Below are 27222 nucleotides of genomic sequence, written 5' to 3'. Positions count from 1 at the left end.
AGGTCGGAGAAGACGTCCCGGCTCCGTCCTAGGAGCTCCTTTACATCTTGGAGTTGTTCGGGTCCCAACTCCTGTCCGATGTCCACTGGGACCGTCGTCGGAGCCCGGTGTGGGGCGCTGTTGAGGAGGGCTAGGGGAGCGGGTCTCTCGGCTTCATGCCACGGCTTCAAAATGTTTATGTGGTAGAGCTGTAGTCCTTTTCTCCGTCCCGGCTGACAGACTCGGTAGTTCACGGGCCCGACCTTCTCGACTACTTCAAACGGCCCCTGCCATTTGGCCAGGAATTTGCAGTCATGGCTGGGCACTAATACAAGGACCTTCTCCCCGACCTGGAACTGCCTGGGGTTGGCTCCTCTATTATAGGTGCGGGTCTGGGCGGCTTGTGCCTCCTCCATGTGCCGTCGTACCAGCGGCCATACCTTTTTAGCTCTTTCTTGTAGCCTCTCGACATGTTCGATGACATTCCGTAGTGGGGAGGGCTGGCTTTCCCACGCCTCCTTTGCCAAGTCGAGTAGACCCCGGGGGTTTCGGCCGTAGAGCAGTTCAAACGGGGAGTATCCAGTGGAGGCCTGTGGCACTTCTCGTATGGCAAACAGCACATAGGGAATGAGTTGGTCCCAATCTTTCCCGTCCACATCGATCAGTTTCTTCAGCATCTTTTTCAGTGTTTGGTTAAATCTCTCGACTAGGCCATCTGTCTGGGGGTGATAAACAGAAGTTCTTATGCGTTTTATTTTCAGCCATTTGTACAAGTCTGTCATTACTCTGGACATGAAGCATGAGCCTTGGTCGGTGAGCACCTGCTCTGCGATTCCCACCCAGCTAAACAGCATGAATAGTTCTTTAGCGACATTTTTTGCCGTAGCGGTGCGTAACGGTATTGCTTCAGGGTAACGAGTAGCATAATCCACTATTACCAATATGTAGCGGTGTCCTCTGCTTGACTTCGGGAGCGGCCCCACGATGTCCATGCCGAGACGGGAAAACGGGACCTCGATGATGGGTAGAGGGATCAGGGGGTTCCTGTACAGTGGCCGGGGAGCAGTTTTCTGGCACTCACCACAACATCGACAGAAATCCTCAATCGCTTTTTTTATGCCTGGCCAATAGAACCGGCGTAGCACTCGGTTATATGTTTTTTGAACCCCTAGATGTGCTCCCAACTGATGAGTGTGGGCCAAATATAACACTCGGGACACATAGGTTTTAGGCACTAATAATTGTTCCATGACTTCCCCCCCCGGAGTTTTGGTGGATCTATACAACAACCCCTGTTTCACAATAAATTGTGGGAATGTTTGCCTCACCCCGGAACAGCGCTTCCCATCAATGGCTGCGACGGCGCGACGGCTGGCTTCCAGATTTGGGTCCGCCCATTGGGCCGAGGCGAACTCTCCGTGGGCCGGGGGTTCGGGTCCGTCCGGGAGAGGAAACTCCGCGAATGGGTCCTCCTCGAGCGGCGGCGTCTCATATTCAGCGGGCCCGGCGGGACCTTCTTCGGCGGCCGATGTGTCGGACTGCGGTCCTTCGGATCCCGGCCTGAAGGCTGGGCAGGCAACGTTTTGCCGGGCCATCCGTCTTCCCCGGGGTTTGTCCCGTCGGGGCTTCTCCGGGCGCCGACCTGAACGCCAGTATCGGAGGAATAGGGGGCAATCAGTGCCTATCAGGAGCGGGACCGGGAGATTGGGCACCACGCCTGCGGCGACTCTGGCCTCGCCTTTTGGGGTTTGGACCCGTATATAGCTGACCGCATAGCTTTTTACGTCCCCGTGGACGCATCTCACGGCCATGGTTTCTGTCGAGAGCTCCCCCGCGAGGTCGGCCCGGACGAGGGTCACCACGCTTCCGGAGTCGAGGAGGGCATGGGTGTCGGTGCGCCCCACCCGGACCGGTAGGGTCGCCTGCTGGACGGGGTAGCCTCCGGTGTGGAGGGAGGGTCGGGGTTCGTCACCTGCTGCGGAGGGCATGGACACATCTCTGTCGGGGCAGGACCAGGACATGTGGTCTTCTTGTCCGCAGACGTAGCACCGCCTTAGCTGTCGACTCCCTCGGTCAGCCGTGTTGCGCGGCTCTCTCTGGGCCGTGGGCCGGGCCGGTGGCGGTCGGCGGTGGCTGTCCCGGCTGGGTCTGTCTGGGGGGGCTGTCTTGCGAAGTGGCTCACTCAGGGTGGATCGCATCATGTCAGTGCTGACTTGGTGATTTTCCAGCAAGGCTACCAAGGCGTTCAGGGAGGAGGGGCTCACCTGTGCAGCGTATTTCCTGGCGTCGGGCGGCAAGGAGCGGATGCACCGGTCAATTACGAGTCGTTCTATCCACGGGGGATCTCCCGTGGAGGTGAGCCAGCTCTGTGTGAGCCTCAGTAGATCAGCTACCTGGGAGCGGGGCGGCTGGTCCGGTGTGTATCGCCAGCCATGATACCGTTGAGCACGAGCGGGGAGGCTGTAGCCGTAGCTGGCGAGGATGGCGGTGCGTAGTTTCACGAAATCCCTTGCCTCTCCCATGGACAGGTCCCGACAGACCCTCTGCGCCTGGCCCGTGAGGAAAGGCGCAATGATGCCTCCCCAGTGTGCGGCAGGCCATCCCTCTCGTACCGCCGTTCTCTCGAATAGCTCCAAGTAGGCTTCGATATCATCGTCTGGGCTTTGCTTTGTTAGGACATCTCCGGGGGCCCTTGCAGTCGAGTCGTCTTTCTCTATTTTTTTTATTAGTTCTTTTACTGCCTGCTGCAGTTCAGTTTGGCTTTGGATCAGCGTCACCAGAGCCTGGGCCTGCTCCATGGTGCGTGAGGAGGTTAGCGTTGAATCAGAGTGCCTGCATTCTCCACCACTTGTGGGAACTCTGATTCAAGCCAGTAGTCAAAAACAGGTTTTAAACGCAATAAGCGTTGTTTTATTCAACCAACAAAAGAAAGTTCCTCCCTTCTCGGGGAAATCCGGGAAATATAACTCATTCGGCCCGGGTTAGCCGGCGGCTCCGTATGGGTGTTCTCCCCACCCCGTAGCCCGGCCTCAGTTCCTCTCTTTTAATTGCTCCAATATCTTGCCTGGGAATGAGAGGAGAGAGTCTGGGTCAGGTAACAGCAATATCATCACATGCGAATGTTTAGGGAGAGGATCGGGAAATGTACTTACCGCCCGACAGCAAGGAGCTTCCTTCTGGAGGAGAACCGGCCACACAGTGAGGTTCAGAGCGGTGTCTGGTGTTCTATGGCCCTTAATTGGGGGATCCGCTCCAGCCGTGCGCTCTGCTCCTAAGCGTGCCCGGCTGTCAGCGGTCCCACTGATTCAACATGAAATTGGGGAAGTACCTGTTGTCGATGACGCGGCCTAGACACCGTTTCTGTCGGGAATCCCCGGCTCTGACGTCACTGTGGTGGCTGGTTGTCCTCCCGCTCTCACCTGTCAAGCAGTATGTTACCGAGACTCCACACAACACATGGAGTGGGAGGGTGAGGAGCTGAGTGACGGACACTCGGACAGCAAACAGATCAGGCTGTCGGCAGCACGGAGGTTCGTTACATAGCTAATCCATGTTCTCTATATTATATAACAACCATAATGAACCGCGGTGTGACAGAAAATATGTTGTTTACAGAGTGCATTATGCATGCCCCGTCATAGCCTGTTCGAGGACTCTACTCGGAAGAGAATGTCATAGGCTTCCGAATGAAACAAAAGTTATTTGGGTGAGTAAAACATATTTTAAGCTGGAAATAAGGTCCGGGGTGTAAAAAAAATTAATTCTCCTTTAAATGAATAATTAAATAATCATAATAAACACCCACTACAGCCCCCCTGGGGATGTTTTCTGATGTGCACTGTTCATAAACAGCGCAAGATGATTTGGATATTGACTATTATGCCAAACGTAAGGAGTTAGTATTCATGTGTTCGTCGTAAAGCTACACGCACCGAACTGACGCCCATGCCATGACGTCACAGGACGAATAAAAGTACCATGACATCCGTAATTCACAATATATTTAAGTGGTAATCCTCTCTGAGCTATGCGCTTGATAAAGTCTAAATTCTTCACGTCTGCCATGTCTGAAAATCAAATTACCGTAAATTCCGGACTATAAGGCGCACCGGTATATAAGCCGCAGCAGCTAAATTGACTGTTTTTTACATATATAAGCCGCACCGGACTATAAGCCGCGGGTGTTTTGATGTTTAATTACCATATGTAAGGGTTCGTGCACAGAGAGGAATGTCGGGAAAGAGATGGCTGTTTGGGGAAGCTCCCATTTATTAACATTTCAACAAAACAAGCATATCCCGCTGGGGATCTTTTCTTTTGGCATTGTGAGACGCTTAAAAATCACCATCGGCGGGAGCTTTACTCCAGATGCTGTGCAGCCAAGAACACAAGTGAAATTCGTTCTCTCGTGACCTGTGGTTCTCAACGTGATGGACGATTCACCTTTCTTGTTAACAGTCCTAGTGAGAGGCAGGTCGAACGTCAAAGGCACTTCATCCATATTTATGATCTGCTCCGGTCCGATGGAATATTCCTTGATCTTTCTTTGTGTGAATTCGCCGAAGTTTGTAATTTTCTCCTGGTAGTCGGGAGGGAGTTGCTGACACACAGTCGTCCGCGCCCTGACGGACAGTCCCTTTCGTCTCATAAATCTGAAACACCAGGATGGTCCACCTCTAAAATGTTCAATTTTCATTTCGGTGGCGACTGTTTTGGCCTTCAGTCGGATCTGAACGGTGGACACACCTCGGCCGTCTGCTCTCTGTGTCAACACCCTGATGCCAAGGTTACGTGCTGCTGCTCGATTTCCTTCTTTCCTTCTTCTTCTCGCCGCCATCGTCGTAACACAGCCAGTTCTCCATCTTTTGAAGCATGATGTTAGATTATATATAAAATAATCGAAAAAACAAGCAGCAAAGCAATGCACATAAAATGTGCTGATGAAGCTGTGTAACCTGTAAAATCCATCGGCCGTTTGCTTACCGTAATTACCATATGTAAGGGGTCACGCACAGAGGGGATTGTCGGGAAAGAGATGGCTGTTTGAGGAAGCTCCCATTTACCGTATTACCGTAACATTTCAACAAAACAACATAACACAACACCACCTTTGTTTATTTTTACAGTGCACACAGTGTCCGCGGTGTGGTGAAAAGAGGGCAAGAGAGGAAATTAAAACAGAAGTGGATTTATAGTTAGAAAGAGTGCTAAAAAAGAGAGATTTTATTGTTGCACCGTTATATAAGCCGCAGGGCCAAAAAACGGGGAAAAAGCCGCGGCTTATAGTCCGGAATTTACGGTACATGTAAATAATAAAAGTAATTTGATGGCCTTTTTCTTATTGAAGAAAACACAATTAAGTCTACTGTCTAGCAACCTAAAACTTATGTACATGCGTAATACTGTGTCCTCTTGCTGCGGCTCTGCAGGAAACGCCGAGAGAAAGAGAGAGGAGTTCAGTTGGTTTTCTCTCGAGTTGTGCTGGCAATGTTCCGCTGTTATAGAGCTGTCCAATAATTGATAGGGCAAATTTTATTTCAACAATACTATCGATATTTCAGGAAAATATTTATGTATCAATTTTTTTTGCACCGTGTGTTCAGTGACACAATAAGAATACTTGGAGGACATAGGACATTATTCACCTCAGCTAGATAGATTAACCAGGTGCTGTTTGATGATGTCACTAGGTTGACTGTACTGTATGCGATATGTTTTTCCCCATGCTGGTGAAGGCATAACCCACCCATCTCTGCCTCTGATTGGCTGACTGCACTCGGCTGCTACACGGCTGCTCTCGCCTGCTTTCCAGGCGAGCCAAAGCCATCTCAAATGCAATGAAAGTGTTAATACCGTTGCTGTTAAGATGTTTGTCTTGTTTAATTATGTGCAACATGTGGTGCAGTATGTAGCAAAGGGACAGAGGAGGAACAATCGTAATATTAATTTTCACCATCCAGATAAGTAACAGATAAGTAGGGTCGTGTGCCCCCCCCCACACACACACCTCGATATGTGAAGTATTATTACTGTAGGTATGCCTATCTTACTGTATTGCTTTTCATGATAACACACGCTGACAGGCAGATGATACGTTTGTTTTGTTGTTGTGACAATGCCGCTCTGTTTTTTTCTCAACACTAGGACAAGGATACAGCCTCAATCGAGCTCGCCATCAAAGCGACAACCTTGGGGATCTTCACCACCAAGCATTCTGCCACCCCTGAACTCGATGATGTTGGGGTTATTATCGAGGGTGTGGCAGTGCTACAGGAGCTGGACAACATCCCATTTGCATGTGCCATGTTGATGGGCCTGATCTACGCATTGAACTTGCAATACCCCAAGAAGCTGCGCTTCACATTGCAGTTCTTTCAGAAGTTCCTTCTGGAGTTGGATGCATTTGAGCTCAATGGCAAGCTTCAAACCTTGAAGATTAAACTGAGCCAGTGAGCAACTCCAGTCAAGGTGGAGATTAGTGTTTTTTGTTTGTTTGTTTGTTTGTTTTTTTGCTCCGCCCTCTCCTGATCTGGTGAGGACTGCTTCCTCCGAGACTTGTGCAGTAGCCAGCCGCTTCTTTTCACCTGACAGTGTGAACTTCACGGGTAGGATGTAGCACGTGGGAGGATCATCTGAAATGTTATAGGCGCTGCACCTCAGGCTACCGTGTACACTACTGACGCTCTGCTCTGAGGGGTTACATGCTGCCACTCCGACGTGCTGCCACTCCGATGTTCTGCCACTCCGAAATATCGGCACTCAGAAAGGGATCATGTCTATGTTCCCCGGGTTCTATATTCCCCGTTTTCCCACGCCAAACCTAACCTCCCCCTATGCCTAAACCTAACCTCCCCCAGACCCTAACCCAAAACCTAACCTCTCCCACCCCCACGCCTAAACCTAAGGTCGGCATTGCGGCTTCTAAGGTGAACGACCGCCAGTCCGAATAATGGAAGTTAACGTTCGGAGTGGCAGGGCTTCGGAAAGGCAGACAGTTACCGCTCTGAGGAACGTGGACACTACTGACGCTCTGCTCTGAGGAACTTGTACATAGTGACGCTCTGCTCTGAGGAACGTGTACACTACTGACGCTCTGCTCTGAGGAACGTGTACACTACTGACGCTCCGCTCTGAGGAACGTGTACACTACTGACGCTCCCGGCGGCCCGGGTGGCGGTCCATTCCCTCGCCTACCGATTATTAGGGTGGAGACTCTATACTGACTGACTGACAGACACAGACAGACACCACCCACCGTCTTAAAATTATGAAGCAATAAGCACTTAATATTTTATGTTATATACTTGAACAAACGTTAAAAAGTTTCTGTTTTAAATAATTAAATAGCACTTTATTTCTATATTTTTTGAGATAAATAAAACACTATTTTTATATTTTTTTTACTATTTTTATAAATAGTATAAATTTACATTCTGTGAAATATTATTTTCTAGATTACACGCACATACAGCACGAGACGTCTTTTCCCTGTGTTCCAGGGGTCTCTCGTTTTGGCTTGAGTTCCACAGAGTTTTGGATACTGCGACGCGTGTGCAACACTGCGATGTCCATTGTAAAAGGGTCTATTGAATTTGGCAACACTCAGAATTAAGCTACACTGCGGCCAACTTCAGTTACATGTTCATAAAGTTACTGCTGCGAGGAGCCGATGGCTGTACCCGGTCGGCATTTAATGTTAGTTACAAAAGCACGTCGACAGTGTTTTCTCACTGCCAGTAGCCTAGAGTAGGGTTTGACAGATAGCTAGTCCGACCGGTGTCAGCACAGTCAGCGCAGTCAGCGCTCCCGGTCTTCGCTGCTCGTTAAAGATTTCAAATATTTAAACTTTAAAACAGTTTGGGGGTTTTTTAGCTTGAAAACGGCTTTCTGGCAAGTCTAAATGACTGCGGTAGGTGTACTCTACTTCCGTGTTTAAAACCGGAAAGACGATTACGAAATGACTGGGCAAAAAAAAGCTGTATCGGCAAAGAATAAGGTGAATAGGGCAGGGGTTTTTAAAGTCAGAATCTGGGCCTCCCCATCACAATTGTTATTTGATCGCATTGCCACTGACAAATTGAGCCAATTTAACTATCCCTTTAACCATCTTTTAATATAGATATTTTATTCTAATGTAATAACTAATGTAATGTTTAATTAATTCACTGAACCCAACCCCCGCCCCACTCTCCATCTTGAAAACCCCTGCAATATTTAAATGTTTTTTTGTCATATGGGTCAAAACTGTTTGTTGGAAATTGTGCTTCGTTTGTTTACTTCTGACAGATCAGATGGTTTTTCCATAGTTCGGAAATAAATAAAAATATTCTGCCCAGTTAGAATGTGTCACTGAACTGTTATTCATAACATTGTGTCGTGGTTGTTGAATCATGAACAGTGTATCATATTTTGGGTTTACAGTATTTTGTTTTTATTAACTTGCAATTCATGTGCAACCAATTTCTATAATTCAATTAAATAAAAGTTTTTATTTATTTTAGCTACATGTTTGTGCACTTACTCAAATGTCTTATCAAATGGTTCAAAGTATGTAATAACTTCACTGTACTTGTACAGTGACAATAGTTACTTAGTTACTTTGAACATTTTGATAAGACATTTGAATAAGTGCACAAACATGTAGCTAAAATAAATAAAAACTGATTTAATTGAATTATAGAAATCGGTTGCACATGAAGTGTTTGCTTTGACAGTATACAGTCATGTTGTGTCAACAAATAAAAATTAAATTAATCCAATGTAATTTATTCATGTTAAAATAAAATGACTGAATTATGTTGTGGTAAAGTGACTGAATTACATTGGAAGTAAAGTGATTGAATTACATTAGGCTAAAGTGACTGAATGATGTTTGACTAAAGTGACTGAATGATGTTTGACTAAAGGGACTGAATTATGTTGTAAAGTAAATGAATTATGATGAACTAAAGTGACTAAATGATGTTGCAGTAAAGTGACCAAACCAAGTTAACACTTCCATACTAAGTTACATTGCATGGTTTTAATTTGATTTGTTGAATCAACATGAATGTATAGGTTGCTGACAAAGCAAACGATTCCTGTGGAACCAGTTGAATTGATTCAATCACTTAAATCCAACGACGTTTTTCTTTCAGTGTAATGTGGTCGTCTTCATTGTAGTATAACTGCCTAATTCAGCCTTTCCCTGCACTTAGACTAGTTGGTAATTCTCTAACTAAGCCTCCCAGAGCTATGAAACTGCAGGAAAATGCTTTTCAGGCCATTAGGAGCTCAAGTAATGTGGTCGTCTTCATTGTAGTATAAGCCACTGCTTCATTCAGTCGCCTGGCTCTGTGCTGTTAGCACAGAGGCTAATAGTAGCCTATCGAAGCCCGCTGGTCTCCGTGAAGAGCTCAGCTGTCCAGTTGTTAATGAACGCATTGCAATGAATGGCATTACCGCGCCGCAGCGACATAATAAATTATTATTCCCCCCACCCCCGCCAATGACGATGCCATCATGGATCACGATGGTTCACTGTGGAATAATCACGATGGATAATTTACTGACATCGCACAACCCTAAACGTAACGTGTTAACATCTGTTCTATTAATAAGCGCCCTGGAAATTAACGTTAATGTTAAGACACCAATTTCACAAATACGGATGTCTGCAACGTTACTTTATGGAATGGTATCCGCAGCTCAATTCACTTCTGTGAGCAGAGACAATCTTGAACTGTTGGAAAAGTTTTACTTGTACTTTGGGACAGCATTGGAATAACTCATTGTGTCATCTATTGAGCACACAGCTTATGACTTTATGTCTTCTGCTTGGGCGGAGGCTTGATGGGTATATTAAACTGATATGGAGAAATGTAGCTCTCTCTATTGTGCGCACACACACACACACACACACACACACACGTGTGCACACACACACACACACACACACACACACACACACACACACACACACACAGAGTGAACAATGTCAACACATTTATTACAAAACAAGTTTGTAAACAGATAAAACCGTGTTTATTTAACATGTAACTCTGGGAAACGGTTCTACAAAACATCAAAATGTTCAGCTTGGAACGATGACATGAATCAAATACCAAATATAACAAAGATCAAAATAAAGATATTTGAACCTGTACAGAGTAAAGCATCATGTCAGCAGCTGTGTTTGGTCACAGTGTGTTTCTCTCTCACTCCTCTATCTGACACAGAGACACTGAGGAATCATCATACACACTAAACCCAGGGTACAGAGGTTCAGTGAAGGTGGAGTTGAACGTGTGGAGATGAATGAGTTTGTCAGAGGAAACTGTGTAGAAGGACAGAGAGCCAGCAGGCCAGTCAAGATACACTGCGACTCTGTTAGAGACAGATGAGGGGAGAGATATGACTGTGTCTCTGCTATTGTGCCAGGCTCTGTAAGTGTTATCATCAGAGCAGTTCAGACTCCAGGACTTTTCATTCATTCCAAGCACACAGTCATTAACCGCTCCTCTCCTGCTCATTCCTCTGTAAGTCACTCCTATAAGAACCACTCGTTCCCTCTCCACCTCCCAGTAACAGCGACCAGTCAGACCATCTCTACACAGCAGCTGAGGCCAGAAGTCAAATCTCTCTGGGTGATCAGGATATGGCTGCTTCTCTATCACCACCGTCACCTTTCTGTTGTCTTCAGACAGGAGGAGCTCTCTGTGTGCTGTGTTTGGGTCCAGTGTGAGTTCACAGGCATCTGATGAGAGAACAAGACTCAATACAACAGCAGCTTCTCATCTAACACACCTGTTGTGTTGATTATTGTTCTATTAATAACTTCACTCTTTATTATTCAACTGTTTCATTTTTGTGGCTCATTTTATTTTATATTCATTTATTGATTTAAATCAAAAGAGAAACCAACCTCAAAAAGGTAATAAATGCATTGGTGTCTGCGTAGTGCAGCGGTAGAATCCCTGCCTACCAACATGGGGGTTGCCCGTTCGAGCCCCCGTGTAACTTTACAGGCACATTTGGCCGTGTCTGCGGGTGGGAAGCCAGATTAAGATTAAGGGCAGTTTTGTATCTATTCTTTTGTATTGAGGGAGAGACAGAAGAGGAGCTGTGTGTGTGTGTGTGTGTGTGTGTGTGTGTGTGTGTGTGTGTGTGTGTGTGTGTGTGTGCATGTCTCATGATACGATACGGTCACAATACTTGGCCCTCGATAACGATGTTATCACGATACAGCGATTCTACGATAATTGATATATTCAGGGTACAAATTTAACCTACGATACATCACGATATCTGTGTAACTGAAGAGAAATAAATACCTCTAATAGGCAAGAAGCAGCTATTATTTATTTATTAGCAGAATTGACATGAACTCACTCGGAGTTCACTCACTCACTCATACCATTTTCGATACCACGGAGGAAAAATTACACATTAAGAGTCTTTTTTATTATTATTATTAAAACAAGAGAACAATGGCATATATTCACAATATATTTTTAAATTGTCTTAAGTAGTTAGTGGGGGGTGGGGATGTTCCAGCTTTCATGTTTCATGTAGGCTACAATTCCCTCCAAAGCCTCCCTCAAGCTGAGCTGCTGCCCCCAGTATGCTCAGAGTGTAGCCCAAGACAGCCCAAACAGCAGTTCTGAATGTCCATGATTCACTTCTAAATACCACAGTGTCTGCTATTTGTTACTGCCATCAGTGTGCCTCTTAGCCTAAAGTTTACCAACCCCAATGAATCCATTCCAAATGAATCATCATTAGGCTCTGGACGCTCTGCTATGCCCACTGATTCGGTTACGTACAGACTGGTTGCAGTCTGTGTCAATCATCGAGTAGCAAAGCAGGACAACTTCGACAATAGCAGAATGTGTAATACATTACTATGTTTTGGTCTTATAGTGGCATATGGGAATAAATTAAATAATTATGTGATTGTTTTTCATAGCGATACAACAATACGTGTAACAATATGTTACTAACTGTTTTGGTGTCTGTGTAAAGTTAGTCCTGATAGCTAGTAGAGTATGATGATAACCAATCGTTTTTTGCATAATAATATTTAGCAGAACATTTGTATGTAAGTCAAACGTTACACTGAAAATAGTCTTGCCGCTCTAATAGTGTTTTTTCTTTGTTTGTTTGCTGACAGTGTCGTGACATTTCCTCCAGTGGGGACTACAGTGCGAGAGAGGGAGGCATCGTTGTATTGTTTTGCCAGCGTGTTGTGCAGGCGATCCATGTACCCTTCACCTGATAAACAATACCGTGGCTTCCAGCAAACAATCCATGGCATAGAGAACATTTTGGAAATCTTAGAATTAGCTAGACGAACATTTTTCATTTTCTGTAGGCTACATCTTATTATTATATTTTGCATAGTGTTTATATATTGTCAGAACCTGTATTCAAATTTTAAATATATGTTGCTTTGGTTATTTGCCACTATAATCAGTCATGCCGGTATGGGGTTGTAAAAGCTCTAGAGAATAGGTAGATATTTACATTAGATGCAGTAGATTCTTTGAGATCTTTGAGCAGTTATTGCTGGCATCTATTATTTCTGCACCTGCCTCAATACTACTGTGTTAACCAAAGAAACGTGAACTTTTTACTGTTGTAAAAACAAAGTATAAACACATGGGATGCAGAGCTGTTGATTTTCACACCAACCTATAAAATGTCTTCATTTATGCCAGTAGAAATCACAGATCAGTTCGTCATAGAAATCCTACTGCATTTTCTAAGACAGTATATGGTTCTCAAACTTTTCATGTCAAGGACCCCTAAACTGTGCCAAATTAGACCACTGACCCTCATTTGATAATATTATGTTCCAGAGCACCACATCTGATAAGATTTTAGCTTTAGATGTTTTATTACAGAAAGTGTATGAAACCCATGACCAAAATAGCCACATTCTGTCATTGTGTTATATTGCAACCAGCCAACTCAGTCTTTTCCGACTCTGAGCTGTCTCCGTGGCTAGAAAAGAACGTTGATAGTCCTCTTTCAAATGACTAGGTTATTGCAAACTCGCAGTTCCAAGCTAATGAAGGCCTATGCTAATGCTAGCTACCTAGCGGTTGGCTAGCCGTAGCGCTCAATCTTTTGGGGAAAAATGCGAAATAAGCGCTTTGCCCGTTTCCTCTCCTTCTCTCCTCTTCTTTGCCATGCACGCGCTAACTACACATTTAACCCTTGCCATTATCATTTGATGAACAAACGAAGTAAAGATGAGTAATAGCAAGATTGCGTGAATTATGTTTTAGCCAGCGCTCCTGCGGCGCCTGCTTGCTTCTTCTTCTTCTTCTATTGTGTTATGGCGGTTTTGCAAACAACTTTTTGTGCATTACCGCCACCTACTGGAGTTTGATGTCTTCAGAGTGGAAGGGCCTGCCTGCGGGCTGGGCGTGGACTTATTAGAAGGCCACGAGCCCAGTGCATTGTGGGAAGTGGAGTACCCCTTCGCACCCGCCCCTCCCCTCCCACCCCCACCCCACCCCACAGAGTGCATTTTCTTTGATTTCTCTGGCTAGCAACCATCGATTCAAAAAATTTCAACAGATTCCAACTCCATAGGTGCGTTACATTTAATAGATCTTCATATTCACCACGGAAAAGCCATCCTTTAACAAGTTAAACATTTGGTCACTCACACTGTTGGTGTAGTAGCAGTAGCAGTAGTGGGATTAGCTAATGTAGCTAACAGCTGCTGTGTGTGTCTGTGTGTGTGTTGTGTGCGTGTGTGTGTGTGTGTGTGTGTGTGTGTGTGTGTGTGTGTGTGTGTGCATGGAGGAGGCAGAGGAAGCGCTGCTGGTATCGATAAACTTGATATAGTAGAAAATGAGTATTGTATCCATTTAAAATGTCGAGTAAGTATTTAAGTATCAATATTTTTGACAACCCGACGACCCTGTTTATCAAAATGGCTGTGGGGGAATCAGTTTCAAGATCCTGCATATTTTAATAAAATATCAATACTTGGTGCCAGTGTCTCCCCCCTAGTGTGTGTGTGTGTGTGTGTGTGAGTGTCTGCTCTGTATGTGTGCGTGTGTGTGCGTGTCTCTGTGTCTGTATGTGCGCTAGGGTTGGCACGATGGCCGATGGCATCGACCATCGTGATTGGCCGACCCCCCATCGACCTCTGGGCCTTCTACATCAGATCATCGTGATTAATTATTAATTATCTGTTCAAAATAAATGTGTGCCATTTTAAAAATAAAAGAGGCCAAGTCCTCTTACCGTGACATGCGGGGGATGCGCCCGCGGCATTAAACAAGCACGCCCAGTTCAGTTCAGGAAAGCCTCCACCCCCCCTCCTCCGCTCTAGTGCTTCTCTGCACTGGGAGTGCTTGTTTAATGTCGCCGGGGCGTCCCCCGCGCATGAGAAGTCAGTTATTTTGTTGTGATAACTTTTAAGACAAAAAAGAAACTTCACGTTCTTTCCTGTTTTCAACCCAAAGTGAGTACAAGTCTTCAACTGTGAATTTAACTTGCCTGTTTCCAAAGTGAAAGGTGAAGTCGCTCACAGCAGCAGCCTCAATGCTAGACTCAAGTCTGAATGACTGATCAGTCTCGCGTTGAGGCTACAGCATTGGGCTACAGCAGCAGCAGCTGTGTTTCTCTCTCAACTCTCCTCGCCTCTCGTCAAATCGCTCTCATTAGGTTCAACAGCCCACGCGAATCTAACGTTATATCAGCCAGTAATTCAGTCAGTTTACTGCCAGCTAGTTAAATTCAACACACACACGTTGTTGGTGAGGACCTGTAACGTTAACATTTTGTTATTTGCGCCGTTCAAATTGCTGGAAGTGAGAGCCACTGCTTCATTCAGTCGCCTGTCTCTGTGCTGTTAGCACAGAGGCTAATAGTAGCCTATCGAAGCCCGCTGGTCTCCGTGAAGAGCTCAGCTGTCCAGTTGTTAATGAACGCATTGCAATGAATGGCATTACCGCGACTTAATAAATAATTAATTATTCCCCCCACCCCCGCCAATGACGATGCCATCGTGGATCACAATGGTTCACTGTGGAATAATCACGATGGAAAAATAAGTGCCCGGGAAATTAACGTTAATGTTAAGACACCAATTTCACAAATACGGATGTCTGCAACGTTACTTTATGGAATGGTATCCACAGCTCAATTCACTTCTGTGAGCAGATACAAAGTTGAACTGTTGGAAAGGTTTTACTTGTACTTTGGGACAGGATTCTAATAACTCATTGTGTCATCTATTGAGCACACAGCTTATGACTTTATGTCTTCTGCTTGGGCGGAGTCTTGATGGGTATATTAAACTGATATGGAGAAATGTAGCCTATCGCATTTTCAGCCAGGCAAGGCTTTTTCTCGCCCAACCAACGGCGCGCGGTCGCCCTCCAGCCCTACATAAGCCTATGGCATATTTGTAGTTAAGCAAGTCAAAGCAAAACCCAGGCTTTTCAACACCTCTGATTCACCTAACGTTAACCCTACAACCCTGAAATACACGTTACCAAACATTTTTTTAGAAGGCTGGCAACGCTAGGCTGTCATCAAAGTAAAATGTCACCATGTCTGTAAATTACTGCTTGCAGTGTGTGTGTGTGTGTGTGTGTGTGTGTGTGTGTGTGTGTGTGTGTGTGTGTGTGTGTGTAACAAATTAAACCTACCTGTGTGCCTTGAAAATAAGGTGGTTCAAAATGAAGTGGCTAAATGCAACCTTTTTCTTCTCATGTTTTTTATTAATAAAAACGGGTAATTCAAATTATCAATAATTATCGATATCCCGCATGTGCGTGTGCGCATGCACGTGTGTGTGTGTGTGTGTGTGTGTGTGCATGCGTGCGTGCGTGCGTGTTGGAACAGGATATCCTCATGCATAATTGTCTCAATCAATGAGCAGAGTGAGATGGTTTGTCTTTTCTATGATCTTATTTCTTATGGTTTGAATAATGTCTTGTGTGAAGCACTGTCTATGTGTGTGTGTGTATGTGTGTGTGTGTGTGTGTGTGTGTGTGCGTGCGTGCGTGCGTGCGTGCGTGCGTGCATGCGTGCGTGTGTGTGTGTGTGTATGTGTGTCTATGTGTGTGTGTGTTAGGGTTTAATATTTTTCCCGAAAATGAGCCATACCAGGAAACGGGAAATGAAGAGCTCTTTCCCGGGAATCCCGGGAAATTTGTTGTTTTTCTTTTTTTTTATACATCAAGGAGAAATATACCTATTTGTTCCCAACCTGACGAATGTATTATTTGGTGCCATTAATATTAATTAATTAAGGCAAAACATCACAATTTAAAGGAGAATTTCGGTTTTTTCGAACCTGGAGCCATCTCCTGCCATTAATTATGATTTGTCCACTCACCAGGCGATCCCCGCGGCGTATCTGGGCGTCCTAGCGTTGTTTTGATATCAATAGCGTCCAAGTCAGTCGTAAAGTGGAGTTGATTTGGGGCCAAGTGTGAGCCTGTATTTCCTGCATCTAAATAGCTATTTTTCTTCCCTTTTTCGCCAAATATCGCCGTAATCTGATCCGTCAACATCCAGCCGAGTGTTATTTCACCCCAGGCTGTTTCCTGGACTGCACAGGGATCAAATTACCTCAAACGTGATCTAGGTCACCAAGTCTCGTGAAGTCCCGCGATACTTTCCTGTCGACTGGCCAAATACAGGCAGGACGCTTTGCGGTCGTGGTTTTAGCGTAACCTATGTGGGGTTTGGCGTAACCTATGTGGGGTTTGGCATAACCTTCGTTATTTCGAATCCCACATAGGTTACGCCAAACCCCACATAGGTTACGCTAAAACCACGACCGCAAAGCGTCCTGCCTGTATTTGGCCAGTTGACAGGAAAGTATCGCGTGACTTCACGAGACTTGGTGACCTAGATCACGTTTGAGGTAATTTGATCCCTGTGCAGTCCAGGAAACAGCCTGGGGTGAAATAACACTCGGCTGGATGTTGACGGATCTGATTACGGCGATATGTGGCGAAAACGGGAAGAAAAATAGCTATTTAGATGCAGGAAATACAGGCTACCACTTGGCCCCAAATCAACTCCATTTTACGACTGACTTGGACGATATTGATCTCAAAACAACGCTAGGACGCCCAGAAACGCTGCAGACATCGCTAGGTGAGTGGCCAAATCATAATTAATGCCAGGAAATGGCTCCAGGTTCAAAAAAACCGAAATTCTCCTTTAACTAACTTTTTAGGCTGTTTGAATAAATGTATGAATGTATGAATAAATCCTGTAGTAGCCTAGGCTAAATATTTTCTTAGAGAGTTGTGGAAACTGCCGTGGAAGGAATGGAGCCGTAAACGCGTCAATCAGCCTGTTTTCACGCTCTTTTACGCACAACATCAATGCTGTCTGATACCTGTCAATGCGTGCTTTTATATGGGCTGCTGCGCTGCGCTCTGGCGGCTGCACTGCTCGTCTTCCAGCCGTGCCCAGACATCTCCATACCGCATACTGGAGCACGGCTGTATCAGACTATCTCCACCCCTCTGTGCATGGACATCGCCTACGACCAGACCATCATGCCCATTGCCCAACCTGGGGCACACGAACCGAGGACGCACGGCTGGGCTGATTGTCGTTTTCACCGCTGGTGAAGTTTGCACGGTGCTCAATCGCCATCTCGTAGGCTACTGCATTACCGGTCATGGCACAATCCCCTCAAGCAAGTCAGAAGTATAGTAGAAAAGAAAAGAAACATCGTCGGCTTTGTGTTTATTAGGCTATGTTGTGCAATAAGCTTTCAGTGTGTTCCACCGGTGCACAGTGCACAAAGGCACATGGCCAAAACACGCCGAAATAAAATCAGAAATTAATTCCACTCTACAAAGGATATCAAATTTCAAATGACTGGCTATAGCATTGTTGTCAGAGAAGATAGTATTAAAATCTGCCTGCAATACCTCGTTATTTGGCGCTATATAAATAGAAAATTGATTGATTGTTGGTTGATTGATTCACTTTGATGTCTCCGAAATGCCTAGACCTTATTCGATTGACGTCACTCACGTACTGGCACGCTAACCACCGCCATATTGTTGACATAACGCAGCAGCTCTCAAAGTGACAGCCTATGTGGAGCAGCGTTTATAGGAAGCTAGCCGCTGTTAGTGTTACCTGTATCGTTCCAATTGTGTTCGGATGGTGACCTGCGTTAGGCATGGCTGTAGTAATGACAGCAATAAAGTCCCCGTGGTTTGTTTCTAGCTCTACGGTCCTCAGACGTGAAGGGAGCGAGACTGAGGATACGTTAGCAGCACAGGAGAGGTGTGTGGATAGTTAGTTGAGACAGGTGAAACTTTCTGACAGCTCCTCACAGCAAAGTCTGTTCACCTCGTTCTTTTGTTTATTTATTACAGGCATTAACGGCTGCCGTCGGCAGCATGCAAATAACAACTGTGGGGTTTTTATTGGTATCATTAGCATCGCTATTTTGTAATGGAACAGAAATGACAATAAGGCTGTTACTAGTTGTCAGCTGCAGCGCTGTGTGCGCGCAGGATGGTATGTCAACAATATGGTGCTGTCCAGGGTTAGCGAATAAGGTCTATACATGTACATCGTGATCATTTAATGACTTTACAATGCTTACAGTAGCCTAATATATTACATGTTCTTTTTAAAACATAGGCTACATCATTTAAGAAAGTAAACTGTCTGCATATTTCTAAATATAGGCCTATTCCAATATGTTCTGCATGTAAAAATACAACAACATTTTTTCCCAGTTTCCCGTCATTAATTTCCCGGAAAACCGGAAATGGGTTCGATGGCATTTCCCGGGAATCCCGTTTCCCGGGATTAAACCCTAGTGTGTGTGTGTGTGTGTGTGTGTGTGTGTGTGTGTGTGTGTGTGTGTGAAGCACTTTGAGCTGTATTTGATCTGATGAAAGCTGCTGGATGAGCGATCATGCTGTTTGGAACAAACCGCTTCACAGCTTCTGGAAGAAACTGCTGTTGGTTTTAAACAGAGTTCAATGTGAAACCACGCCCTATTTGACCTCTAACTGCTCCTTCATACTTTAACACTCCATTTAAACTTTCAACGAGTCAGCACATTTAGGACTTGATCACCTTAACTCAGCTTTAATTTATCTTTTGTACTCTTTGAGAAATCACAGTTTATGTTTGATGCTTTTTTCAGCCTTTATAATGGGACCAGCCTTGAGTGTGTCTCACATAGCAGGCTGTACTTTAGACTAAATCCACACAAAATTGTGACAGTTCACACGACTTTAACACAACATACATATATTATACATCAAACCCTTGAGCTACTTCTGCTCTCACTCACAAAGTCTAAATATAAGTGATGTGATGGATAGTTTTTGAGATATTAACGTTTGTTTGGCACAACTCATACTACTTAACTGAGTTCACTAAGTGCTGTTTTTGTTGTTGTGATGTCATGCTGATTCGTCCTATATAAATAAAGTTATTTATTTATTATTATTAGTAGTAGTTGTAATATTATATTACTATTTGAGGGTTTTTTAAATAAGTGGGTCTTTAATTTATTTATGAAGTAATAAACCTGAGAGAGACATAGACAAAACAGAGAGATTTGGAGAGAGAGAGAGGTGTAGATTGTGGTAAGAAGTGGTCTCAGCTCGTCTTAACAAAGTTGTTTGTGCTCATCTGTACGATGGCAGTGCGTCAGGATTTTCCATGGACACACCTACTTTTCAGAGCAGCACGCCCACGGGCGCGTTTGGGAGCACAAAGCTGCTTGCTATCTTCCCAGTACCGGGCGCATGGCCTGCAGGTGTGCAGGTGGACGATAGGAAAGAGAGCGAGCACAGACGCAAACGCTACCGCAGATGCCTTCTGCACCGGTGTACGCTATAGGGCCCCAACGCTTTAACGAAACATGTCCTCCTAACACTAAACTAGCCAGAACTTGTAATCCATCATCATCAAATCCCACGAAAAGTAAGACATGTTGAGCAGTGTTGCTGGAACACACCCAAACTACCACTAGTGGGTGCTAAAAATGCAAAAAGTTCATATATTATCTGTATTTCTCTATCTCTATATGTGTCTATATACCTACAGTATAGTAATGTTTTGTCTCTCTGTCTGTCTGTCTTTTCAAATTGTGCCTGGACGCCTCAATTGCCGCTTGCAGCTATATTTTTTAACTTGAACTTTTCTCTCTTAGAACGTCCCTCAGGAGGGTTAGGGTTATATATGCTTATAAGTCATAAGCACACACTACATTTCTAGTGAGCCTCTCAGAGCTGCTTTCACATTAACACATTGAGTGCCAGCGACGCCATATGGCGTCATTAGAAATTTACCGTAGGCTGCCAGCGACGCCAAATGGCGTCAGTAACTCGAAATTGTTTTTTTGACGGGGGGGTGTCGATCTATGCCTCTTACATCGCCTCTTACAATATGATAGCTATTGAATGTGTCTAACCTATTTTACAGAACCCTTAGGTGGCGACAGCGCACTCCAGATGAGAGAAAGTGGAGTAAAACCATAGAGTAAAACACACAGAAGAAGTCGTTTGGGAAGAGGAAATCGCATCGCATCCGTCCGTATGCAGCTGCTTCATTGAAGCATAACGTAGCTGTGCCCCTGCAGCAGCCAATCTGCTGTCACAATTGAGCACCTCGTGTCCGCTGCAACAATCCATTTGCATAATCAGCCGTGGAGTTCTCAACTGGAAGCATGGTGACATACACGCGGGTGTAAAAAAGCTGGACTAGCGGACTTTTCACTGCTGAGCACACGCAGACAAACGCATTCACAGCAGAGCCCAGCAGAGCAGAGAGCTACTCCTCCCACAACGGGGGGGGGGGAGGAGGAGGGGGGGAGGTGGGGCACGCAGGACACTACAGCATACAACAGACCCGCAGGCAGCTGCAGCATTACATCAGAAAATATTAGCAATGAGTCAATGATGTGCTTGAAATGCTTCCTTTCACAAAAGGCTCATTATCTCAGCTCGTAGAAAAAAAGGGCTGCTTTTGGTCTAATCAAGCTATCTTCTCCGGCTCATAACTAAAGAACGGAAAATGGGATCAATAAACTTTTTTTTGCAGGTGATAGAAGAGAGTCTCATCGTTATTTGTGCGTGTTCAGTGTTTACATAGTAATTATTAAAGAAATTATATGACTGTTTTAAAATGCATTGCGGCCTATGTGGCACAGTACAGCACCTTTTGCCCAAGGGCCGTGGCACTCAAAGTGTTAAGGTCCCTATCGTTGCATCGGCGCTGTTTCTAGGCCGAACGCCTGGCGCAGCTCAAATCAGTGGGCGTGGACCAGCGCACTTGATATCGTCGTGCTGGCGCTAGACGCAGCCTCAACCATTACAACCACGCCTTTTAAGCGTAAAATTATGCACCGTCATGCTCATTGGATAACTGCAATAAACGAATCGCACGCTTGCCTTTTTAGCTCCAATTCCAGTGATCCCGCAAAACCAGACGAAAGCCAAACGCTCTGCCCCCCCCCCCTCCCTTCATCCAGTCGGTCTGTCTGCATTATAGGCTATTATTCCATATTATTATGCTTCTCAAACCAATCTAACTGCAGTTTCAATACTGCAAGCATGTAAATACGCTACACTATAGCAAGATCAAAGTGAAAATAATGTTCTAAACGCATCAGCTAGAAAAATATAGCCTATTAGATTGGTGAAAGTTTGTCCAGAAAGATATCATTTTCTCTCGCCTGCTGCAGGAAGGATGATGCACATAAATATAGCCTACATTATGTAAAGTCATTGCATAAATGTGTTTTTATTGTAAAACTAAATGTGGAGTAGGGCCAAGTTATTGGAGCGGACATCACAGTATAGCAGATGACAGTAGAAGCTTCCGAAGCGCGTTCCGCTGTCACTTTTTACAGTTTTAAAGTTTATTTAACACTGTAAAGTATCTGTATTTGTTTTTGTTTTCTGTTTCTTTTTTTTCGATGTAATTTTTAGCTATCTTATTTGTTCATTATGTATTTTGTGTTGAGTACTGACATTTAATAATTTTACATTTGCAATTGTACTAATTTGTTTGTATGTTTGGACCCCAGGAAGACTAGCTGGTTGCTATGGCACCAGCTAATGGGGATCCTTAATAAAATCAAATCAAATCAAACTTATCTAAATCACGTTAAATCCACACAGGGTATATATAGGCTCAAGAGGACATATATGTTTCACATAGGGTGGTGTTTCATTTTGATGTTTTATTTGGTCCAATATTGAAATGTTGTACAATTGCAGGTTGTCTTACCATTACACATTATTTTAGATCTACCTTTTATATCTATTTCGGCTCATTTGGTTGCTATTTAGTAGCGAAATGGAGGACCCAATTGCATGCTGGGACAGGGACATTCACAGGCAGTAAACTTACAACTGCTATTTCCTATGGGAAGCTGGGTGCTGCTATGTGTTGTGTCTGTCTGAGCGAGGGAGTCAGAGAGAGAGAGAGAAGGGTGACAGAGAAGCGGCAGAACAGCACTGGCGCACTGAATAGGCCTGGTTTCAGAGAGAGACAGAGAAGGGTGACAGGGGAGAGGCAGCAGAAGAGCACTGGCGCACTGAATAGGCCTGGTTTTCAAAGGCGCAAAGCGCTAAATTTACGGCAGGTGCGAAGATAGCAGTACGCCGAGATTTAAGGCCGACACGCCCACTTTGGCCCATTCTGGGACTGCGCCACGCCCATTCGGCCTAAAGCGCATTTGGCAGCGTAAAGCCATATTGATATCGTCCCAAAACAGGCGCAAGGCACGTTTTTTTGCGTTTAAGGCCCGTTTTAGCGCCGAAGGCCTGTGGGAGAATAGGGCCCCATGTCTCTTAGAAAGTCCCTCAAGAGGGAGCTATTGTCCACGGTCGTTCATACAACTAAAATTAGGCGGTCACACCAAGTCATTTTCCTTGTAAGTGGAAACATACCTTGGTGAATAAAATAACTCTGATTCTGATTAAAGACATGACATTGAAGTTAGTTTGTTAATGAATCAAACTAAATACACACTTACATCTCCTCACACCTGGTTTCAGCCTCTGCACTCCACCATGGTCCACACTGGAGGAATAAACAAAGTCAGACCAGCAGATTCCTCCTCTTCTCACTGAGACAGAGAAGATGTGTGTGACTCTCAGCCTTCTAGCAGGCGTTGTCTCTCAATACCTGAGAGTCTCCAGTGTCCAGTGTGGATCCTCCAGTCCAGCGGAGAGGAGCTTCACTGAGGCTCCTGGATGATTGTAGCTCAGGTCAAGCTCTCTCAGATGGGAGGGGTTGGAGCTCAGAGCTGAGGCCAGGGAAGCACAGCCTTCCTCTGTGATCATACAGCCTGACAGCCTGCACACACACACACACACACACACACACACACACACACACACACACACACACACACACACACACACACACACAGTTTCATTATATGGATGTATAGATCATTGACTGTAAAAAGAATGGACAGGATATCAGCTCTTTTCAGTGAGGCCAAATAATAATAAATAATAATAAATTCAATTTATATAGCACGCTTTAAAATCCAAGGATTTCACAAGGTGCTTTACAGATGCATGATAAAAAAAACACGATAAAAACAAAAACAATCAAGCAATCAAACAGGGAAAAAAGATATAAAAATAAATATAAAGGAATAGCTACTAAAAGAATAAAAAGATAAAAGGATAAAAACATAAAAATATAAAACGTGTAAATGGAGAGGGAGGACCCTAGGGGAAAGCTAAAATAAATAAGTGGGTTTTGAGTTTTGATTTAAAAACGTCAAACGAGTCTGTAGCCCTGAGTGGTCCTGGGAGCTGATTCCACAGCCGGGGGCCCAGTGAGGAGAAGGCACGGTCACCCATGCTTGTAAGTTTGGTCCTAGGGACAGACAGGAGGTTGGAGCTGCATGATCGGAGTGTCCGGAGTGAGGATTGAAGGGTAACTAGATCTTGGAGGTAGGTTGGAGCAGTGTGATGGATGGCCTTGTATGTTAACAGGAGAAGTTTGTAGGTGATGCGGTGGTTAACTGGGAGCCAGTGAAGGGAGTGCAGAACCGGGGTGATGTGCTCTGACTTGCGTGTTTTTGTAAGAATCCGGGCGGCACAGTTTTGGACATATTGAAGTCTCTGGATGGTTTTGGAGGGAAGGCCAGCGAATAGGGAGTTGCAGTAGTCTAAGCGGGAGTTAATGAAGGAATGAACCAGTTTTTCTGCATCAGGTTTACTTAGTGAGGGGCATAGTTTGGAGATGTTTTTCAGATGGAAAAAGGAGGTTTGACAGATGGATTTGATGTGTGCGTCCAGAGATAGTGATGAATCCAGTGTGACACCAAGGCTAGTTATGAGTGAGGAAAGGGGGATGGATTGGCCACAGATGGTGATGTGGGTGATGGCAATCATCTTAGATCGCCGCCCTGGCGGTCAGTCCCAGTATAGGTCACAAGTCCCGCCTCCGCCATGTTAGTGGGTGGGAAATGAGCCAAACTAAACAATCAACGTACACATCAGATATTATTTCCCAAAGGTGGTTTCTATCATTTCAGATCATCAATCAAGTGGTCATGTTTCTGATCAGTTTGTAGTTATTTGACGATATACAAAGGGATGATTGACAGCTGTGGCAGCCAGTCTCAAGCCGTCACTGGCTTATCCCCTCATCACAGCCTTGTATATGTGTGTTGGGGAATAGTAAGTTGCGTAACGTTATGGCCAGACGGGTTCTGCTTGATGTGTGATGGGACCACAATAAAAAGATGCTGGTTTGGAGAAAAGTGTGTGAGGAAGTAACGTTAGGACGTATGTTTAGGACTGAAGTGGTAAGTTCAGAAAATGTGTTTTATTACACAAGCTAACGTTATCGGTTTTAACGCGTGCAAGCCAACGTAATATCATACCAAAGTAATACTATGAACCAGGTTGTGTTAGCTTGCATCGTGCTAGCCTTTCACAGCTGGCATAATAACGTTGCGAACAACCGATAATGTTAAAGGGGCCATATTATGCATTTCTTAATTTTGTATCATATATATGTTGTTACAATCTTGGATGGTCATATTAAACATGGGCTAAGCTTCAAATAAATATGTGAAAGTGTTTTAATGTTACCCCCATGAACCCCCCTCCCGCCCATGAACTCTCGTAGACGAGATGACATGGATTTATGCCGATTTTGTGCGAGAACCATAATTTTGGTGATGTCAGGTAGGACTTGTTACCCTGGCAACAAAGCGTTGCGGCCGGCCGGCGCGCAGTCCCCACCCTTCCTTGTGTTGACATTTAGCGCTGCTAATTTCCACTCGTCTCGGCCGTATCTGCCTTTCACTTTCACACAAAACAAGGAGACGACTTGGAAGTGAGCCAGGATGTAGGCTGACTGAAGTGGTAAGTTCTGAAAATATGTGTCTCATTCCAGCATCGGTTGTACCTAGCAGCTAGGAAGCGCTAACGTTACTTACCGGCTGGGTAACGTTAGCACTTGCTATTAGCCTAGCAGCACAGCTGCCTTTCATAGACATGAACAACCAATGAATGACGAAGGCACACATTTTCAGAACTTGTAACGTTAGTCCAACTTGCTGACTTCTCCAAGTCCTCATTTTGGTTTGGTCCGTGTAGCCTTTGCTAGGAGAGGCACACTTATAGTTACAAGCATTTGGGAAGTTAGCTAACTAGCTACATTAGCTAGTGTGAAGCTCTCCGGGCAGGGTGTAACGTTATGGCGGCCACGGTAATAGAATCCCTGCTCGGCCAGCCACCGAAGGAAATGTCCGGGTGCACCGGGCCTAGCGGAGCTGTAGATAGCTAGGGGGATGTTGATATATCAATTGATAGCTTGCTTTATGTCCAAGTCACGTTTTTCATCGTTGCTCGTTGATATAATTGTTTTACAACTACCAAATTTAGTAGCCATAGCAGAGATTGCCTGTCTGTTTCTGTTATGCATGACTATCTATCTATCTATCTATCTATCTATCTATCTATCTATCTATCTATCTTATCTAGATAGATAGATAGATAGATAGATAGATAGATAGATAGATAGATAGTCAGACAGACAGACAGACAGACAGACAGTCTCGCTTCTACAGCGCTATAGCTCTCTGGGCAGAAGTTTGCAAACACAAAAACTCCTCGCGCTGCCCACCTGGAGTATTTCCCAGAGGGTGGGGGTTCAGGGACAGGACTTAAAACAGAGCGTTTCAGACAGAGGGTGAACTGAAGGGGGCAGTGAGAGCCAGTACAAGATAAACTGAGTTTTTTCAACTATGACTGATGCAATAAGTTACTCTAGTGGAGGCCAACAATAAAATAATAATACATTATATTAGCAAAATATGGGCCCTTTAACATTAGCTGGAATAACGTAATAGACACGTTTTCAGAACTTACGAGGTTGTTGCCTGCCTATGCCAGGAAATGTGTTTCATAACGTTACAACTCCCGGCTATAATATGGGTTAGGGTTTAACACAAGTTTAACACACAACCAGCCATCAGCTAACGTTAGCTGTTAGCTATTGAAGCATTGACTATAATGCAGGGGTGGGCAACATTTTGTTTTCTCCAGAGGGCCATACTGGTTTACATAAAGTAAGCTTAGGGCCACACATTGGACATCATACCTGCCAACATGATTTTCATGGGAGTCTATTTTTAACCCTCTCTCCCGCTGTGATTGGTCATTTCTCCTGTTAATCCCCTGATATAATATAATAGTGATACAAATCAAATGGCTCTATAGCAGATGAGATTTATTAACATAACTCTGCCTTTTATTGAGTTTTGGGGGGTTGTTTTGTTTTCTGTTGAGGACATTGGGGGCCAGATTGAGATGGCCCAGGGGCCGGGTCTGGCCCTGGTGCCGCATTTTGCCCATGTGTGCTATAATGTCACGCAAGAGTCACACAAACATACACTGGAGGTTTTATTTGGGGTCAAGCATGAGGAGAGTTTTTATAATGGATATCTCAGAGAAGTGTTTTGACTGTGGGGATGTTGTTCACAAGCTCCTCTCCTCATAGCTGTTTTAAGGATATACAGAAGAGACCAGGCAGCCTGGCTAACATTAGTTAGAGCCCCAGACTGAGAGGCAGACCTGGGCTGCCCAGTAAGGGACAGTCCGTTATTTATGAGAGGGGGGGTATGGTGCAGGGGCGACTTTGTTTTCGTTTTTTTCCTTCACCCTCCCCAGATCTATAAATATTTTTCCATGTCCCTCCCTGAGTGACTGGAGATAAATGCATGACCATCCCTCCACCATAAAT

At 44.8% G+C, this 27222-nt stretch overlaps 1 protein-coding gene across 1 annotated transcript in view; it reads right to left on the bottom strand.

The window, feature by feature from the left end:
• Positions 1-10175: 10175 nt before the first annotated feature.
• Positions 10176-27222, bottom strand: part of LOC310800853 (NACHT, LRR and PYD domains-containing protein 3-like) — a gene marked incomplete at both ends in the record, with an annotated part of 85651 nt that continues 68604 nt past the window's right edge. Inside the window, 3 exons of the mRNA XM_083664750.1 lie at positions 10176-10703; positions 22893-22917; positions 23131-23301. Coding sequence (XP_083520876.1) covers positions 10176-10703; positions 22893-22917; positions 23131-23301 — 724 coding nt within the window. The remainder of the gene's footprint in view (positions 10704-22892; positions 22918-23130; positions 23302-27222) is intronic.

Source organism: Poromitra crassiceps (assembly GCF_964638095.1).
Source record: "Poromitra crassiceps genome assembly, contig: HAP1_SCAFFOLD_125, whole genome shotgun sequence".
Lineage (NCBI taxonomy): Eukaryota > Metazoa > Chordata > Actinopteri > Beryciformes > Melamphaidae > Poromitra > Poromitra crassiceps.
This window is presented reverse-complemented; position numbering and strand designations above follow the sequence as displayed.